General features: G+C 41.8%; 1 protein-coding gene across 2 annotated transcripts in view; it reads left to right on the top strand.

Annotated features, from left to right (window-relative positions):
• PIK3AP1 (phosphoinositide-3-kinase adaptor protein 1) overlaps positions 1 to 9944 on the top strand; it is a 43822-nt gene extending 33878 nt beyond the window's left edge. For both annotated transcript variants that reach the window (XM_082052788.1, XM_082052789.1), the window contains 9 exons: positions 733 to 828; positions 2262 to 2441; positions 3013 to 3075; positions 4055 to 4260; positions 5850 to 5922; positions 6225 to 6380; positions 8047 to 8117; positions 8301 to 8410; positions 9489 to 9944. In XM_082052788.1, the coding sequence (XP_081908914.1) occupies positions 733 to 828; positions 2262 to 2441; positions 3013 to 3075; positions 4055 to 4260; positions 5850 to 5922; positions 6225 to 6380; positions 8047 to 8117; positions 8301 to 8410; positions 9489 to 9543 (1010 nt within the window). In that variant the 3' untranslated portion in view covers positions 9544 to 9944. The remainder of the gene's footprint in view (positions 1 to 732; positions 829 to 2261; positions 2442 to 3012; positions 3076 to 4054; positions 4261 to 5849; positions 5923 to 6224; positions 6381 to 8046; positions 8118 to 8300; positions 8411 to 9488) is intronic.
• The last annotated feature ends 2276 nt before the right edge of the window (positions 9945 to 12220 follow it).

Genomic DNA, 12220 nt, shown 5'->3' with positions numbered 1-12220 from the left:
TAATTTACACAGTAGTAGTTATTTCACAACATTTCCTTTATATCACTCTTGGCTTTGATATCATTAGAAGCAAGGTTACCTAACATTTTATTTTAGTTTTAGGGTTACAGTGAGGTTAACACATTTTTTTTTAAATCAGAATCCTTTATGTCAAAACAATGACTTAAAGTATCTTATTGTTTGCTGTCACTCCTTTCTCAATACTAAATTATCATCTGACCCCTTAAACACCTTCCAGTCCAACTAATTAATTCAGCCAGCTGTTTTGACTTTTATCCAATAAACAAAACAAATACTATCTTCTGTGTCATGGGCACATTGTCCGTAATGTCTTGTTTTGCCAAGTCAGAGTTTCCACACAGTTTGGCCCCTCAGGAGCACGATGCAGAGGCCAAAATCTTCACCTGGCCAACACACTCTCGGTAGTAGCTAATCCTCAGTGCCTGCTTGGAGCCTTGTCAGAGCTTCTCAATAGGCAATGTTAGTCATGCTCAAGTGTAACCGTCAGGCAGCTGGAAAATATTTGTGAACACAGGAACTTAGGAGCCTTTTTTGACGCAAATGTCTGGTCATGCCTGGCTTCCTTTTTGATTTTCACCATAAACCAAAGGTCTAGTCAGAAATTTCACATCATTTTCTTATATTACAGTGTTCCACATGTTTAAGGGCATAATCAACAGATTAATCGTCCTGTTTTCTTTTGGTTTTGTTTGTTTGTTTGTTTTTTTTCAGATGTAGAGATGCTTCAATCCAAACCAGACACTCCAGTTGCTGGAGATGAAGTTTCTCTAACTACGAAAGACTCAATGCTCCGCAAGTTTTTAGAAGGTGAGACCTGTTTGGAGAGAGGGGTGGCGCTAGCACAGTTAAAAGCAACTAAATGGAATCTGAGATTTCTCCTTGGTCTGTTAAAGATAGGAGCTAGTCCACACTGTTTGTGGGCAGCTGTGCTTTATTGGGTACAAATGAGGCACAACAGCAAAAGCAGCTTGTGAGGTGATTTCACAAATGCAGTTAGTTTCTTAACAAAGATGAAGAGTGATTTCTAGTTCCGGTCCCTGTATACTGGCAAGTGTAAGCACACAGCTAGTACCAATAAGGCTCTCTTTTGTGATGGGAATTAATTCTGGTGTCTGATGTGGGTGCAGGCTCCCCTTATGGGCAGAGGCTGAGTATAAAGGAGAGCAGCACAAGCTAGTGATGCATTTTAATGCAGATGCTTTAGTAAAAAGTCCATTAATTGAAAACAGCAGACTAGAAAGAGGAAGAGGAACTACTGGCTCCAAAACCTGATCTATGCTCTGCCTCTTCAGTGTTCCCTTCTGCCTTCTCTGACCAAAGCTAGACCTTAGCTCCATGCTGTCACCATTGAGCATGATCTGGTTGTCCAAGCCTTTTCCTGACTTACCAGGTTCCATGGGATACTGGTTCACTTTTTGCGGGTGACCCAGCTGAACTCAGAGCAAGATTAAATCTAGAGCTTTTAACATCTTGTTCTGTTTTCCATGCTGATACTGATGCTCTGGCAGTCCCATTGCATTGACTCATATAGGTGTTACAACATCACTATCAGAAAGTTAATCCATTGGTTAGGGTATTTGCTTGTGACTTGGTAACAGAGTAGGAAGTTAGTCTAGGGGCTCTTAATTCCTTTTGCTAGTATGCAAACAGGGAAGCTAGCTTTTAAATCAGATATGACAGCATTTGATGATTTTGCAGTCATGTTAGGAGTGAGAACAGAATGGATATGATGAGGTGGTATAATGGTAGCGGGGCTTGTTAAGTATGGATGTGTGTACTCAGCTCCTTCTGGGACACATTGTTCTGAGACCAAACATATTGTCAGCTGATGGTGATTGCTCATTTCAGACAAAGGAAAAATTCTCTGTAGTACTTTGTAGACCATCACAAGTAGCTTTTGGAAACCAGCACTCTGTTTGATTTGTTAACTGATATATTAATTTACTGGAATTAATTGAACTGTTTGTTGAATACTTAATGGAAAATCTCATAACTGTATTTATGGTTTCTTTGCCAAACCAGATGGTAAAGGCTTAGTGGCAAACACACGCTACTAGATGTTAGTGACTTTATCAAGTCCTGACCTGAAGGGCTTTGGCACTTTAAGTCATTGCAAAACTGAATGTTTTTGCCTGTGAAATGGCCAGCTTGGTAAGAATGTGGTACATAGTGCACCTGGAAGGATCCAGTGTTCAGTGAAGTGGCCAGGTTTATTTTTTACAAACTCTGCTCTGTTGTAGGCAGTAGTGTGGATGTGCCAGATTCAGAAGAAGGAGTTTGCCAGCAGCATGGTGAAGATGTATACTACTCAGTGGAACAAGATACTTTCCCACAGGAAATGGCGAGCAGACCTCCAGTTCCTGTTCCAAGACCAGAATCCAGCTCTCCACAGCCAGACAATGAGCTGTACATTTCCAAAAGTGAGTTGGGTACCAGGACCTAAACTATAGGCTAGGAATGGCCTTGACATGGGCTCCAGTTGCCAAATAAATGCCAAGAAAATGTACATGTTTTTGAGATCCCTGGATCATTTGGCTCTGGAGCTGGATTACCTTTGGGATCCAATTTCAGATGTGTTTTTCATCTTCTGCTCACTCTGGAAGCGTGGGGATGTTGCATCCTGAGGTCTTGGCTTGAGGTTTCTCTTAATGAAAGCAGTAGGAGAGCAGGTTACTCCCAAATGGTAGAAACAAATCCAACTAGGTAGGAAAGATCTTGACATTATAGGATAGTAAATTGAGACATTGCTGCTCTGTAATGACATCATTGATATAATAGCATTTGTATAGGACATGATTCTATACCTCCCCTCTGAGGTGGGGTTTAATTGAAATTGAAGAAAATGGTGCCTCTTAGTTTGCTAGGCAGTTTTGGAAATCTTGGTCATATGCTGTAATGCAGTACAATATTGTCTATGCTTCCCATGTTCATCCTTGCTACTTCTGTCTTCATGAGATGCATTTTGATATCTAAAGAGTGCTTGTTTTACAGTTTTTGCACAGAAAGCTCAAAGACCTGAGAATCTCTATGTCCCTAGAGGAAGGGTTAAGAAAGGTAAGTCAGAAGTTCAACCTGAAAATCTTTCCAGTAATCCAAAGGCTAACCTACTGAGGTAGCTTCATTTGTGTGAAATGTGACAGAACAGTCTGTTTTACAAGGCTCATGGGATAATGGTCCTGTATGAATGACTGAACCTTACTGACCTTATGTGACATTGAAACTTTTTATAACAGCAGAGTCTGAGAGGGGTACTCTTATCACATACTCTACATATCTGCTGTTTTGGAGTTTATCCTCAGTCAGGATCATAATGATCATCAAAGTCCTTTTATTTTATTGAGACCCATATTACTTCATGGAGTCAATGTTGCACTTTTGATCTTCTGGATGTAGCCACTGCCAGTTGACCAAAATTTCCTGGCGTTTAACGTGTAGTGAACTGCTTGCCATTGATCTCTGCACTTCCAAAACCGTGCTCTTGTTCTTTCACCTCTTATCCTGTGCACTATCAGAGTGCCAGGAACCACACTTGAGCTTTTATTTCATGTTGGGAACTCCTCTTTGTTGCAAATGAGTTAGAGAGCGCTAGCATTAGCAGGATGGGTTTTCAGCTTTCTGTTCCTGGAGTTGCACTGCACAGATTACCTAGGAAGAGTCTGGCTTTGTGGCTGCCATGGTGAAAGCTCTGTTCTGTGGATTGCTGAGGAGAGAGAGATTTTTGAAGTGTGGAAGAGGAGCACTTTAAGGAGTACATTTTGTGCTGTTCACTTAAGTTATGTTTTTAAGAACAGAGATTATCCCTGGGACATATTTGCATACAAGGCTACCTCTCAACTGGGCATTTAGCTCTGACAAATAATCGGATGGCATAAGGACAAAATACTCTTCTGGCTAAGGAAACATTCAGTCTGTAATATTGATTTTTTTTTTTTTTAATCTCCTTTAAATCAAGGGTGCTTGTGTTTCTTTTCATTCAGTGAGGAGGGCAGATGCCACAAGTTCAATAATATTTTTTGTGTTCTTCTCTCTTCAGAGACAATAGTCAGGCCTGTAAGGGACCTGTCTCAATCAAGCATCTATGATCCATTTGCTGGAATGAAAACGCCAGGTCAACGGCAGCTGATTACATTACAGGAGCAAGTGAAAATGGGCATACTCACTGTTGATGAAGCAGTACTTCATTTTAAGGAATGGCAACTAAACCAGAAAAAGAGATCAGAATCATTCCGGTTCCAGCAGGTACAGGCTTATTCCACAGTTTAAGAAATACAGTTCTGTCTCTGAGTATATATCACAAGCTGTTCAGTGTGGGTACATTTCTTTCCTGGTTGGAGCAGGAAGGTTGCTAAACCCAGTCTCCCTGCTAGCGGAGTTCTCTCCTGACATGGTGGGGTTGTTTCCATGTGGCAGCAAGCAGGTTGCTGTTTTACAGATGTTTGTCTTGCAGTGGTTTTGTTAGTTTCTGGAGATCTGTACACTAGGAATTGAGTCAAATCCAGTTGGCTAACTTACCTTTCTAGAGGTCACCTAGCACCTACCTGCTGGCAGGGGGCTTCTGTGATTAACATTTAGCTTGTCAGTTTTCATCCATTTCAAATCAGTGAAGACTCAGTCCCAGATGGTATATTGGCTCTTAAGTCCTGTCTTGTAGATGGTCTGATTCCTCCCTGGGTGTTTGATGGCTCCGGGACTACCTGTTCCTTGCAGCTGGGCAAAGTCTAGCAACAGTCATTAGTGAAAACACGGTGTCTGGGCAGCTTAGCTGAATGGAGTCGTTATGTTGGCAGCAGCAGCATAATGACTGGTGGAACTACCAGTCATAGTTTAAAATTTCCATTCTCAAATTAGAGTGGGGCTCCTTCTTTAAAACTGCTGCCTGCTTCTTTTGGAGCCTTTTGTTCATGCTGCAGCAGTCTGCTCTTACACTTGAGGTGCTGATCTCCGGAGTGTGGCACTGTTTTGGGAACTGTCAGAGAAAACCAAGATTTTTTCCTCCTGGTTCTCACTTGGAAGGGTCCTCTCTACCCAGAAACCGTCAGAGGAATCCCTTCTTCTGTCAATGAAGAACATAGAACTACTTTAGTAGAAGTCTGTAGCAGAGATGAAGTTGCATGCTCTGTGCCTCATCCTGTGAGCAGATTTCAAAGTTTCTGCTCCAGATCTTGCCTCATGCTACAGCAAGTGCTTCATCTACTTTTCCACCTATACAAAGGTTTTGTCCTCTAACATATGTACATGTTTCCGTGCTGGAAAAGTTGTCTGTTTGTTTTCCCCTACCTTTCCTTACTGTAAGGTGCAATATACAGCCATATGATAGTGAAGAGACTTTGCACGCAGTTACATTTCCAGGTGTACCTTCTTGCTTCAATGGGGACATTCTGAATTCTTTCTGAATTGTTCCTCACACTTCGGAATGTGTGGCAGCCTCTTCCATTCCTGCAGTCAGAATTATCTGTTCATTAGTACAGAAAGGACTGTGTAGTTACTTGATCATGGCTCTTGTTTCTGTGCTGGTGTCACAGTGGAAACAGAAAATAGAGGGAGTTCTAAACCCTGTGCTGCTTACCTGCAACTGCTAGTGGGTCTGTGAACTTGACCTTAACATAAACAATGAATGTCTGAAAAAAACTTGGCTTCTGAACCGCACACATGGATTTCTGAAGGGAATAGATTACAACCTGTTGACATTGTTTGGACTTCAGCCAGGTCTAGCAGGCCTTGTTACAGCTGGTTGCAAAGTTAGCTGAAATATAATATTGGTGTTGTCAGAAAGCTGCTCATCCTACTTTATCCAAAGCCCTGAAACTAATATCTTGTGATGTTTTTAGGAAAATCTGAAACGGCTACGAGACAGCATAACCAGGAGGCAAATGGAGAAGCAAAAGAAAGACAAAAGTGCAGGTAATGGTCTCTGACATGAAGCAGCTAACAATGCTAATAGGCTCTTCAAGGCAGAAATTTCTCCATGTGTATTTTAGTTACATGGTATTTTAATATTCACATCCATGTGCCTGTTGGCTCAAACATATGGAAATTGCTTTACTTCTCAGTTTCCCAGACTGAGGAAAGGATGCCCACATCTGGGGAGTGAATCTGGATTCATTCATGTACAGTTATGATTGCCCTTATGTGATTGTTTTTAACTTTATTCTCTGGTGCAAAGCTGTCTTTCAGAGGCTATGCTTGTTCATTTTCCCTTACAGATTTGGAAATTACAGTACCCATTCGACATTCTCATAATACTTTGAGGAAACCAGAATGTGGAATATATGAATACGCCCCCCGGAAAAACGTTTTCCCACCAAAAATGGAGTTAAAGCGAGGAGACTGGAAAACAGAAAGCACATCCAGCACAACAAGTAAGCAAACCCTGAGTGTTATCCTCTCTACGGATGGAAAACACTTCCCCAGCCTGACTCTGCAGTCAGGTCAGGGGACAGGACTTCTCTTCCTGAATCCCAGTACTGATGCAGCCACCCCAAACCCTGCATGCCTCAGGCTGTCTGTTCTCAAAACTGTAAAAGCAATTCCTGGTACATCAAGTGGTCTGGGCACCTATGTCTGCATCTCTGCAGGAGGAGAACTTGAAAGCTGAGTAAAAGATTCCCTTGAGCCTTCTCAGAGAAGGCCTATCACCCATCTTCAGTTCTTAAAAATACATGGCAGCTGCTCTCTTACAAAAAAAAAAAAAGGACGCTCCATTGCTGTGCATCTCAGCAGGCAGCATGCTCTTCTGGTCTGAAGGATGTAGTTATATTGCAGGCTGGGAACCAGTCTCTACATGTTGTAGGTAAAGAGCAGTGTTTTTCATCGGTAGCTATGGGACCTCTTCAGTGACTTGGGTAGTCTGCACATTTTTATCTTTGGTTCTTATTAGGTTTAATTTGTGCAAATTAATTCCCTGTATTCTTGCTCTTACTGAAGACTGAGAAATTATTGCAGAAATGATTAAGATCATTTTGGCCTTCTGAAAGGAAAACTGAGTCGTAGTGAGGTTACTACCTTTGTGGCTCTTGACAAGATGCAGCTGATACATCCAGAGCAGGTGCCAGAGCCAGCTGATTTGGATATAAGCAGTTGTGAGAGAAATGTTACTAAGCCTGCAGAGTTCACTGTGTGCAGCTTGGCTCTCTTAGCCAAGGCGTGATTGTGAGAACAGACCATAACACCATATTTAGCACTCTCAAGTGCTGCTGTTTGTACCAGCTGATAATGAGAGTTACCTCACGAAGGCGAGGGAGGGACTGCATCTTATGAGATGTCCCATTATTGCACAGCCTTACAAAACATTATGTATTTATGACTGAAACCACCCATAACAGTGTAGGATGTGTTTGTGAGTTAGTATCCCCTTCAGAGATGGCGTGACTGATTAAGAAAATATTCCCTACTCTGAGTCCTTGCAAGTTAAGTGGGTTTGCATAAATGGTTGCTGAAGGCTGTTTGAGCAAACTTGTCATTTTTTAGTTCTGAAGTAGACCAGGAAACTTTCCTGTGATTAATAAGGATTATTGTGAGAGGAGGTGGTGAACAGCGATTGGGAGCAACAACCTCTCAAGCAGTCACTTATTCCAGGAAGGAATGTGTGGCCATGCTCAGAGCCATCTACCTCCATGCAGCTGTTAAGGACATAGGGTTTGATAATTTAACTATACATAAATGTTGGGTGTGTAACACTGGTGAAAATATTTACGTTACTTGCCCATTGATATTGACACTGGATCCTTTCAGTTGGATTATGGTTGTGAGTATTTAATCAGAAGCCTGGATCTAGATAGGACAGAAATCTGCTAGACAGCAAGCAGAACTGAATGGTTTAGCCCTGTGGTCTGTGTTGCATGACATGCCATTGTTTGGATCCTGAACATGTGAAAAATAACCATAGAAATAAATTAATCTAAAGAAGCACTAAATGATGTATGCAAGAGGTAAGCATGAGGTTAGAAGTAATTCTGAGTTAGTGAAGTGCAGTTAAATTGCCAAGATTTAATAACCAGTTTGTTTTCATTTGCTCACTCACTCCAGGTAGCGCAAGTAACCGCTCCAGCACTCGGAGCATATTGAGTGTCAGCAGCGGGATGGAAGGGGACAGCGAGGTAAGCTCTCACCTCTGCTATGTGCTGGTCCACTGTTCTTAAGCACGTGGCTTTGTTTTCATGCAAAAGAAAATGAGTTCAGGGGTAGCACTGCATTTGCAGAAGTGGCAAAATGTAGCTACTTCTATTGTGAAGCTAACAAACCAAATTCTGCTGATCTGTAACCTCTTCTTCATTTTGTAGGACAATGAAGTTGCAGAAACAATTAGAAGCCGCAGCCCAGTTGCCCAACAAGCAGAGAGGCTGCCTTTCTCAGAAAGGCCTCCCAGGGTGCCTCCTCGAGGTGCAAGCAGGTAAAGCCAAAATGCAGTCTAAATATGGGCTTTCAGTGAATCAATATGGAAGCCTTTGGCAGAAAGCAAGGCAGGAAGCAAACATGTCTTTCAAGAAAATTACCAGAATGTTATCTATAAGCACACTCTGTTAGGAATTGTAAGATCCTTGCTTCTCATCTGTAATAATTGGTGGAATTGGTTTCCTAGTTGGTGACACACCTATTGCAATGCTCCTACTGCGGGTCACGCGCTGCAAGGGCAGCACTATTGAAGTACACGACACTTGACGTAAGACTGATGCTGGTGGAGAAGCATCCTGCCTTTGGCGGAGATGTAGTACCCAGTCCTCCTGAGAAGATCCTCTTGCAACATACAAAGTGTAGGGCAGAGGGAATTCCCTTTTGGCATTCCCTTCGACTTATTTTTCTTTTTACAAGTTTCACATCTCTCCAGATCGGACTAGTTTACATATTTGGTGAGCCTCAAAGAAAGAACTGCACTGGTTTTATAAAAGATGCTGAGGGGTTTTGCCTTGATTTGATCAGACCACCACAAACTTAAGTAACTTATAAATATTCCTTTAGTCCAACTAGCGCAAATCTATGAAGTCCAGGCCCCAGATGCTTATCTAATTAGAGATGCTCATAAAATTCTCCAGCTGTTAAAATAGTAATTACTGATGTGTGGTGCAGTTAAGTTCTGTATGTTGGATTTGCTCTGGCAAGAATATTGCTGGAATATCTGTAGTTAGTTTAAAAAAATATTGAATCTTTTGATCTCTTCCTGTTGCTCTTCATCTAATTTTCAAGAGAAAGCTACTAAACTATCAAAATTTCACTCCAAGTATTAGAGTGTGTCTGTCTAGTAATAGTAGGATTACTGCAGCTGGAGAGCAGAAGAATGAACTTGGTCGGGAACAGGGCTCCGGCACCTTGGCACCTGCTCTGTTGCTGAATCACTGATAGCCTGTTTTAGTTCTTGTATGACTATTGCTTGTATAGTATTCTTACATATGATGTTACTGCATGCAACATGTTGCTCCAGAACCCTATTCTCTACTGTTTTTTAAAATGCATTGTATTCTGTCTTTTTACAGGCCTGTAAGTTCTGAAGGCTTTTATCCTCCACCTGTGCCACCAAGAGGCCGCTGAATCTCTCAGCATCTGTGGAATATGAGATTTTTCTGTTTGTATGTGTGTTTGTACAGATTTTTTGGGTTGTCTTAAATTATTTATAAGTGGAAGCCAGATGTTTTCTTCCATTTCTTCCTCCAAAAAGCTCTAGTCACTTTTCCCATGATTTTCACTGAAACTTCTTGGCCTTCTATAATTTTTTTGCTTGGAAGGTGCTTGGGACTTCAAGAAAAAGTATCATGATTAGGAAGGAGAACGCTGACATGTGTCTTGGCAGCCCTGCACCAACATGAAGTTTCCTTCTGATCAAGGAAGAACATATGTCCTTTTAGAAACTAAATCCTGACAAGCATTGTTACCAAAACCCTTGATACCATGTGCAAGGGCTTGAAAAAAGTAAAGAAAATAAGTTGTTCAAAGATTTTGTTTCAAGAACACTCATTACAGCAGGAGCAGGTGAATATACTGCAGTTTGGTGTGACATTTTGGGTACAGACATACTGGCTTTTCAGAAGGTATAGAATCTCCTTCCAGCAATCATTAAACCATGGGAGGATAAGAAGTTGTCTTTATTCAAGAATGTATTTTGCATACAGCCTTGAAAATGCCTTTCCCTTTCAACTTCCCTCTCTGAAGAGGACAGACTTTAACAAGGTGTTGTGTGTGCTGCATTCACCATGGAAATTCCCAAGGCAGCTGGTAAGGGACCTGCTGTATCACAAAACAACTATACTTAAAACCCTTTTTTGGGAGGGGATAGGTATGTTGTTACTTGAAATCTCTTGACCGACTTCTCAAATTAGAGAAAGGAATTGGTGGCAATGCTGTGTTCTCTATCTCTTACGTTCATTGTAGAAGCGATATGAAGGCGTTGCACTTCAAGCTCTGGAATAGTATAGCGAGTCACCAATCATAAATGCACACACCTCAAATGCCACCCATGTAGTTAATTAGCCCACTGCAGTGGAGACAGGGGGCTGGACTCTGCTTGCTCTCCTCTTCCTTCATAGCGATGTGAATCTGCAACAGCTGTGTCCTGCCGCGACTAAGAGACGGGGACACGACTTGATGCAAGCAAGATATCCAATTTATTGATCAGAGGCGAGACATTTATATAGTCTAAGGCTTACGTGTTACATACTGATTAGTTACATTTTGCAAAGTTAGTTCGGCTGAGAAGATTTTACAAGCTACATTCCCATCGCTAATAGTTGCTAATAGTTGCTAGTTTCATGGTCATAAGATATACTCTGTTGCAAGGAGAAGACACCTGGTTTTCACTGTAAGTCCTTTGTTTCTTGTCCTTGGCTTCATCACGTCGGGTTTTTTCACTACAGGGCATTCCCACTGTTACCAAGGCCTACTCTTACAACAGACTAGCTAACTTATTATATGTATAAGACTATGTTATAGATCAATTCACATCATATGAATTTAGACAACCCACATCTCCCCCTTTTTGTTTTCAATCATCTGACTCTTCCCAGGGTCGACGTCCGACTAATTCCAGGACATCTTGCTTCACCAACATTTCAGCACTGGGGGTTTTTGCGAAGCCCTGTTGCTGTACAAGGAAGATCTTATTCATTGAAGCAGTTATCGATTTCTGAAGGCACTGCAACACACACGGAATCATTATTAACAGCACACAAATTATTAAAAGAATAGAAACTCCCTGTTTGAGCAAATCTTTCATCCATCCTGTAATACCATTGTTTGTCACTATATGATCTGCTTGTTTCTTAGTAACTGGCCAAGCTTCTTGGGGTATTACTGACCCATTAACCGAGAGAACTTGGGGTCTAAGCCTACTTGTGCCAAGGACAAACAGAAATCTGTAGTCCCAGTGCGATTTGCCCAGGTAAGCCATACGTTAGTGCGAGGGTCAACATGATGCAAATCAAAGCAAAAGCCTATACCTATAATAAATGACAAAGAGACTAACACTTTGCCCATGTTTGCAAGTTCTTATTCTTCCTTCTGTTTCTCTTTTTTAAACACTTCTTTTTTGTTTCTTCCCACTTATCGGGGCTTACTTCCCAAATTTGAGGTACCGGAACAAATTTGGCACACTCAATAGTTCTCCAAAGGATATTGTCTGATCGTTTAGCGATATATCTGTGCCATTCTTCCGACTTTGTCTGGTAAGAATGAGACCTTTCACCCTCAATTCCCGTATCTACCAACAGATTTTGCAAAATCCTAAAGTGAGCAAGTAAACAATCATTACACCATCGCCCTACACGACATCTATTAACCCACTGTAGCTTTTCACAGTCTGCACAAATTCTAAGGATCCAGGGGTTGCACAGTCCACAGTGAGGGCATTGAAGATCGCACTTGTCCACGTCCTGAAGTGACGTCATCAGTAGGAGCCGTTGGCATCACTTCCCAGCTCTAGAACCGGATCATCTTCAGCAGGAGACTGTTGCAGCGCCTCTCAGTAAGGTCTCACGTTTTTCGCCGGGATCCAGCGAGGGCCTCTTTCTGTTGAAACACAAGCATAGCCTCTTCCCCATGTGACAAGGGGATAGGGTCCCATTATCATACCTGTTTCCGGGTCCCGGATCAAAACCGGCGGTTTCACTCTGGGTTCAAAAAGGTTATTTGTGCTGAAATGGTGAACTACCGGAGGATTGCTGTCTAATAGAGAACAATTCAAAAAGTTAAAAACGTACAAAGCTTTCTGTATTCG

Source organism: Streptopelia decaocto (assembly GCF_964273445.1).
Source record: "Streptopelia decaocto genome assembly, chromosome: 5".
Lineage (NCBI taxonomy): Eukaryota > Metazoa > Chordata > Aves > Columbiformes > Columbidae > Streptopelia > Streptopelia decaocto.
Note: the sequence above shows the minus strand (reverse complement) of the source record. Positions and strands in the feature narration are given on the sequence as shown.